The sequence below is a fragment of the Mytilus trossulus genome, chromosome 11, assembly GCF_036588685.1.
Source record: "Mytilus trossulus isolate FHL-02 chromosome 11, PNRI_Mtr1.1.1.hap1, whole genome shotgun sequence".
NCBI lineage: Eukaryota > Metazoa > Mollusca > Bivalvia > Mytilida > Mytilidae > Mytilus > Mytilus trossulus.
In genome coordinates this window covers 66802101-66810306 of record NC_086383.1, presented here as the reverse complement: position 1 = coordinate 66810306, position 8206 = coordinate 66802101, and the positions used below count along the sequence as shown (strand labels likewise).

General features: G+C 32.8%; 1 protein-coding gene across 3 annotated transcripts; it reads right to left on the bottom strand.

The window, feature by feature from the left end:
• Nucleotides 1-4371: 4371 nt before the first annotated feature.
• Nucleotides 4372-7822, bottom strand: LOC134690564 (neuropeptide Y receptor type 6-like). Of its 3 annotated transcripts, none has more exons than XM_063550518.1 (2): nt 7741-7822; nt 4372-6054 (listed from the first exon to the last, which is right to left on the bottom strand). In XM_063550518.1, the coding sequence occupies exon 2, from the start codon at nt 6017-6019 to the stop codon at nt 4979-4981; it is 1041 nt and encodes a 346-aa protein (XP_063406588.1). In that variant the 5' UTR covers nt 6020-6054; nt 7741-7822; the 3' UTR covers nt 4372-4978. The 3 variants fall into 3 exon arrangements, with proteins under 3 accessions (XP_063406588.1, XP_063406590.1, XP_063406589.1); XM_063550520.1 differs by lacking the exon at nt 7741-7822 and adding an exon at nt 7563-7673; XM_063550519.1 differs by lacking the exon at nt 7741-7822 and adding an exon at nt 6920-7021.
• Nucleotides 7823-8206: the final 384 nt, after the last annotated feature.

Here is an 8206-nt window from a genome sequence, read left to right as displayed (position 1 = left end):
TGTTGTGATGTTATGCTATTGTTTCAGAAAAAGGGAGAGGGTTTAGTACCATTAAAATAGTTAATCCCGCTGCAAATGTTTCCACCTGTTCTAAGTCAGGAATATGATGTACATTGGTTGTCGTTTGTTTATTTAAATTATATGTGTTTCTCGTTTCTCGTTTTTTAAATAGATTAGACCGTTGGTTTTCCCATTTGAATGGTTTCACACTAATAATTTTGAAGCCCTTTATAGCTTGTTGAGCCAAGACTGCGTGTTGAAGGCCGTACATTGACCTATAATGGTTTACTTTTATAACTTATTATTTGTATGGAGAGTTGTCTCATTGGCACTCACACCAAATCTTCCTATAGCTATGTATGTGGGTGTGTGTTTGTATGGGAACAGGATAATGTGTAACATGTATATTCACTTATGTAATTCGTACACCCGTCTTTAAAAAAAAATTGTAATGTATTAATTGTATGTGTACATTCTACACTCATGTATGTATATCCATTATATGTATGTGGTCTCTCCACTTTATTTATTCCAAATCTTTTGCTTAATTGTATATATGAGCCTAAACAATACTTGTAACAACCACTTGATGAATATTAATTGATTCCTATTTGCTTAACTCAACCTCAGCCATACAGTCCTGTTTGTAATGAACAAAGATCTGAATATTAGGTTTGGTGTACGATTATAATGGAAATTGGCGATTCGTTCTAGCGATTTATTTTTGTTGTTGTCTAAAGATTTTGACATTAAACTAAGCGTACTAAATTTCTCAATTGGTTGTCAAGTATATAAGTCTATTGTAATCAATCCCGATTTTTCAATGTCATCAACATTGAAGAAATGTATTGAACTCATTTGTGAATTATTTATCACTGATTGGTGACTGCTTTTTGAACGTTAAAATAACTAAATAACTGATTGTTGGTTGCTTAACATCCAGTGTCAAAGTAAAGTAAAAGTGGTAAGACATTACCTTTAATTTCTTATTTATTAATATCAATAGGATCAAAATCATTTGGTTTAAATGTATAATGTAATCGAATTGTTTATATCTTAAATGTTTGTTCATGAATTATTTCATATTGTATTTTTGGAGATATTAGAATGTTTATATTAATTTTGTCGAATGTTAATTCTATTTACTTAAATGATTTGACATCTAAGAGTTGTTTCCTAATTTAAGAGCTCCAATATTGTTTATCGCTATGGATTATCGGAGTCACATATCATAAGGATTTTCATTCACTACGTGCTGTTGACCACACAAAATATATATCGAATTGAATGTACTTATAGATTATCGTTGATCATCTCAACGAGATTGATTTTCTCGCTTGAGCTGGTACAGCGAAAGTGAGAAAAGAAATCGAGTTGAGATGACATATGATAATCTGTTTATCGCTATTTTACCTATGACGACGTTGTCAATTTCATGTCAATTTCGTTAACACCGCCACGTGGCCTCCTTAGTTTCTAGCGATAATTTTTTCATCTCAAGCGAGTAGAATGATATGAAAATTATCACAAAAAAAGATCAAAAGAAAAACGCACAAAATAGCGATAATATAATTAACACGTCGACTGATGATACTTGCGTGTGGTTGAGGATCTGCTTTCACTCAAAAATTAGGTTTAGCTCCAGGTTTTTAATTGAAGTTGATGAATTCATCATTTAGGTTTCTATAAGTTTTTTTCGGCTTATGAACTTGTTAAATCGTTGTTTGCAATTGTTTAAGTATCTTTAATGTAATTATTGAATCAAACTACCAAAATATATTTTTAGGGGGGGGGGAAAGAGTGACTGATATATCAAGATCATAAATAATCCAACTAGTTAAAAATGTTAAAATAATCACGCGCTTTGCATAAGTTTGAAGTACGTCGAAATGCAAGGGTATACGCTTGATGAACGCATTAACTCCAGGATTTTTTTTAATTTGCAAGTGTATCACTTAGTGAATGCATTAACTCAAAGAAATTTGTATGCAGCATAAAAAATGTGTATCTAGCTCTAGCATTTTTCAAGCCTATACCTGTTCGCTACACGCACGCTACATACGTCACAAGCGCGTTGGAAAACGCTACAAATAAGTTTAAGACACGTTTAGGGCACTTTGTATACGCCTCAAGATCGTTCGTTATTTACTTTGACGTATACCGGGTGTGTTTGCAACTAACGCCTAGCGTAGTTTTAGCGCTCAGTGAACGTATAAAACATACTCGTGTCCTGTCAATCAAAGAGCAGATTGCTCTGAGGGATACGATTGCCATTGTTTCATTGACACATGTATAGCATGTAGCTGGATAATATTATTTTCAAAACTAATTCAACTGCACATGTAAAATAGTTACAAAATAGCCAATCCCGGATAAAGGTGTATGAACAATGTAATTAGGCCTATTGTGTTTTATTTTTGTACTATCAATTCCAAGTTTACTTTCCACAGCAGTCACTGAGACTCAGAGTGAGAGAAGGTATTTCACTTCGTCTGTTATCACCTATTTTCCTACGTTAATTCTAGGAGGAACCCCATTCCTAACTCTTTAAATAATTGATTTCCTTTGGGTCCGTGATCATGACTCCTTTCCGTACACATTTATCGGTTTAAATTGCGATCGTTTTTAATATAATACGACGTTTATTGACAGAACGAGCTAATACTCAGAATTCACGGAAGTTACTTCCAGAAGGGGGACAACTCGATACGATGATATGGAAGACTCCATTTCGCCTGAACGGGTGTTCTACGATGTGGACGACATTTATTTTAATTTAAATGATGCATATGATTTAAAGTCATGCAACAATAACCCTCAATAGCAGACATACATAGAAAAGATCCCATGAGTTATTAATTCATTAATTCAATGGGGAATCGAAAGCAACAATTCAATCTAAAACCCCCTTGAGGTCAAATGTTTAATAAACGACCTAGATGGTTCTCTATTTCTTTATGGAAGTACAATCTCAAATAACAGTTTCATAACGGTAACATAAAAGAAAAACTCCACTTCAGTTCTTATATGACAGAAATAGATTTATCGGATTCAGAGAACTCTCCCATTTTATCAAAACTGGGAATTCCCTCTGACGTGTTTCTAAATTTATAAATACAATAAATATAAATACTGCTTAATTCTAATTTTCCGTGTTGTTAAAAACACGCAGATAAGTTAAGGTAATTATCAAACATGAAGATTATGAAAAGAATATTATGAGAAAGTTGTTTAAGTTCAATCCCTTTGTTTGTTTTTAACTTTTAAAGCAAGACAATCATAAGAATCTGAGATGTTGCTTAATGTTTAGAATAAAACGATTGACGTGAGGGCAATGCTCTGATCCACCGGTATAAGTCTACAGATTGCTTGAAAGCAATCGTATCCCAAAAACGTATTACGATATTCAACGAAACTTATTCTGACATTGATATTGTGGCATATGCCCGTGAATTAACAAGACCATGTGTATCCAGAAGTAGTACAAACAATAAAATCGAAAAGAGAAATGGGGGATATGTCATAGAGATAATAACCCGACTAAAGAACAGAAAACAGTAGAAGGTCACCTATAAGGGTCTCGAATGCATTTGAATAAATTCCGCACCCGGATGTGGACCTCAGCTGGCTTCTGAATAAAAACGGTGCACAAGGTCAGTGAAATATCCCATAATGACATGTCACAGAAACACCGAAAGCTCGGATAATCGTTCCAGGTACGATCGGGTCGCGTCTAAAATACGTTCAAATGACGTTTTTTCTAAGCTGGTTCTCGGCTGACTACTACACTTTGTTCAAAGACAGCCGATGAGATCCGATCTATTATAGAATCTGATTGGTCCAATCAAATTACGTGTATCATACCGCACTTCACATTGTAAACATAAAGTTTTATTTGAGAGAAGCGTAATACAAGCAGATTCCAGTTAACATTTTTTCTACGTAGTATTCATTTCATCTACGTTAGACAAACGCCAGACATACGCCAACATGTGTTCCTTAAACGCTCGATAAACGCGTATGTACACTTCTCGTACACCCTAAATACGATTTAAACTCGTTGTGTGGTTGAGCACACGATACAGATATGATTGACAAGTTGAATGCGTCCAAAATTACTAGCGTATTGGCAGCGTACATGGTTACTAGTATATTACCAGGCGTACGTCGGTGCTATACGCTGGTGTGTGACGCCGGTATTAGGTAATGTAACCGCTCACATTTTAAAAACTTTTCTAAATTAAAGCAGCCATGTACCGACTATATACGAAAACGAGCGTTAATTATGCAATTGTTATATTGTACAAATAGACTATCTGTCTTATGGCAAGAGTAAAGTTGCATTAAACTAAAAAAAAAAGCTCGCATAACTGCAAAGAATACCTAAAGGTGCTGTTTATTAATGCGAACAAAGAATGTATCACACTATATCACAATAACAGTTTAGCATTAATGTTGTTTGGATTACAACACGTGTGTAATACCTATGAAAATCGCAAATGAACTCATTATAGATACAAGGCTTAAAAATTTGTACGCCATACGCGCATTTTGTCTACTTAAGACTAATCAGTAAAGCTCGAATAATAAAAGTTGAATTGTTTTACATTATTTGTTTCTTCTTTTTGATGACTTTTAGTTTTAAACTGTCTATTTGGTATGGTTTTAGATCATTGTTGAAGACCGTACGTTGACCTATAGCATTTAACTTCTGCTGGAGATTGTCTCATTGACAATCATACCCTTCTTTTTTTATAAAGTAAACTCTATTTCATTTGGTTTCTGGTTGAGATTTGTATCATTTGCAATCAGTACCTTTTTATTAACATTTTGTTATACACTTGTGTAATTATATGTCATTTGGGGGTTTGAGTATTTCTAAGTATAAATCAAAATGAACAGGTGAATGATAGTTATAGGCTCATAGCTTTTTCCATGCTCTAAATTTATACGGTACGTATGCAGCGGAGAATGCTATTTATACAGTAACTATTATTTCCTTGCTCCAACAACATTTTCCAAACAACTTTGAATAAACATTTTTACATTCCACTCTGAACTGTCTTTCCAGAAACAGATAAACGACAGGATTCCCCGCACTACTAATGAAAAATCCTCTGTACAAAATGACCGACATGGATTTAAAGGAGCCAGTAGTGTCTGGATTGATAAAATCAATTAAAAAGCTGATCACAGTTAACAAATATCCGATATAAGACATAGTTGATGCCGCAATGAATAAAAGTGAAATATCCCGCGAGTACTTAAGACTGTCATTCGGTTTTTCAGTTTTATCACGTGTGTTTTCCTTTTGATCACTGTTGCTTTTTGGTAAATAGACATTTGTCTGCAGCCTTGTAGAGAACCTACTATTGATCTGGCTTGTAATTATCTTTATAACAATTGAATATGCGATAATGCAAATTATGTATAAAATATTCAATAAAACCGCTAAAAACCCAATAAATATGATGAAATAAGATGACATAAAATGATTCGGATCGACTGTACACTGGTAAAGTTCTCCATCCGGGGTTCCAGTTTCTACAGCACCATAAAAATAAACACTTGGTACGGAGATAAACCCTGCTATTATTAGAACTACAAAACAAGCAATGTGTGCCGTCTTTAGTGAAAATTGTCTGCCATGGGGATTCCCTAGTTTTCTTTTCCGGTGGATTGCAATTACTGCTAACATGAAACCGGATGACATCACTAGAGCATGCGTAAGGAATCGGAATAGTTTGCAAACGATGGCATACTTAAATGTCATATTCCGAACGACAATGGAAATTTCGAATGGAATGCAGATAACACATACGGCAATATCTACCGATGACAGCCATTGAACAAAAACACGGCAATTCGTTGGTTTAAAACGGAAAGTGTAAATCAGAAACGCATGCGCATTTCCAAATACACCGACAACGCAAAGTATAGATAAAAATATTGTAACTCCAATGCCATCTTTTCGAAAATTATCTTCCTCCAAGTCTTGGATGGTTAGATTTGAAGACATTCCTCTTTGTTCTTTCGAAATGGACTTCAATTAATCTACAAAAAAGTATCAAAATGAAGATTTGTAATAAATAATCGACACATCTGTGATTTTATTAAGAGGCAGTCTCTGTCAAAACCAAGCAAAATGTGAACTATGACCCATTAAAAACTCATTTGAGTAATTGTCATAGTGCTAAAAAATGATTTTTAAATCTTTTTAGTTAAAATGGAACAAATTTATAGAAAATGGAACAAAGAACTATATTTTTATTATGGTTTTTAAAAAAGGAAGTAGCCTTGAAAATAGTCAAATTTTATTAATTTTTCATGGGCTTGTATCTTCTCGGTAAATGAATATAGGGGTAATCATCTTATGAAAATTTTGCTGCATTTTTCATAAATATGTGCCATTTTAAGGAAAAGACTCAGTTGAAAAGAAATTGTTTTAATACTACGAAATGATTACTCAAATGTAGGATTATTACTTATTTGGGGAACAGTTCCCCATTTGGGTGGATTGTCCCCAACCTGTTGATTTATTTATAAACATGATGTGTGTTATTATAAACATGATGTGTGTTATTACAAACATGGCGTGTGTTATTATAAACATGATGTGTGTTATTATAAACATGATGTGTGTTATTATAAACATGATGTGTGTTATCTGCTCTATGGTCTGGTTGTTGTCTCTTTGACACATTCCCCATTTCCATTCTCAAATTGATAAACAATTTCATATATGATCATTCATTTCTATTGACAGTTATTTGCACCAAGTGGCGTATCCAGTTGGTCCGGGGTTGGACCCCCCTTTTTTTACGATCAATGTTTTTTGAAGGGGGACATATAGTTTAGAAACCCCACCCACGACTCCTTACTATAAGTTTGGATTCGCCCCTGTTGATTATTTTCTTACCTGAATTTTATAGACGAAAAATCAAAAACACCCGGTAGCAAGTTCGACCTTCAGAGTCATAGATAGGAAGTAAATATTATACGTGTTACTGTATGACCAGTTAAGTACTTATGGTTTACATAGGTTGTTCTGACTAATATAAAATATGGTAATAAGCGAACAGTAAGACCCGCCAAAATGTCATCCTATATATATTATGTAATAATATCATCACATCATTTGTTTTTATCGTCAGATCAATATATTTAATGTCGTATTGTGATATTATTATTGCTATTGTCGTTAATGAGTTGTCATTTTGATGATAAAATAGACAACAGAAGTGGATAAATAGAAACAGATGAAAGATGAAAAGAAAACTTTAAACACGTAAAATAGAATATAAACCAATCGAGAATGTAGCAATAAATTAATAAAAAGAAATTATATATACTGATTGTTGTTTGATTAAATTCAAATTAATGCTAGCATTTCATATAAAAAAAGATAGAAAGAACGATCAGATAGACATATTCTAATCACTTTTGCATCTCATATATTAAAATGTACAGAAATCATCTCGGTTTGCTTTGGGTGTATTTAATGTATTTAATAACAAGACTTGATTTTTTTTAGATGAAAATATAATAAAATAAAAATTTACCATTATCATAGCATTTCTGCAACATAAACAGTCAAATCTAAGCGCACTGTTGTACACATAAACTTTGTTTTTGTATTAATAATTTATTTTTAATTTGTTCTCAATTATCGATATGGTTTGTTAATTTATGATTTTTAATATAAAAAAAATGAATAGTGATGTAAATAAAATTACTTACACCTCTGAACGGAAATCTGCAGCCGGTTTATTTTCCTATAAATACATATATGTTTATATAAAACGGAAATCTTAAGTTTCAGTTAGTCAAAAGAAATTTTGTAAACCACTTAATGGATTTTTTTATTGTATGTTTACCGGATATGATATGTATATGCATATTTTACATTATAATTTACACTATCAACAAAATCAGTGTATAATAAAAAAAAAAAACATTTTAAAACATAAAGTTACATTGTGGAGGGGTCATGGAAGAGAAAATCCCCGGCCTTCTTTAGGACGAGCAATGCATTTGAATGGCGATATATGTATTATTTTTAAATGACTTGATGTTCCAGCAGAGTTGCCAAACGACATAATTCAGTAGAGTATACGATTATTTGGATTTCAGGAAGGGACATTATATAATGCGGATGGATAATGAATTATTTTATATCTGTTTTGATGGAACTACTTTTTACAAT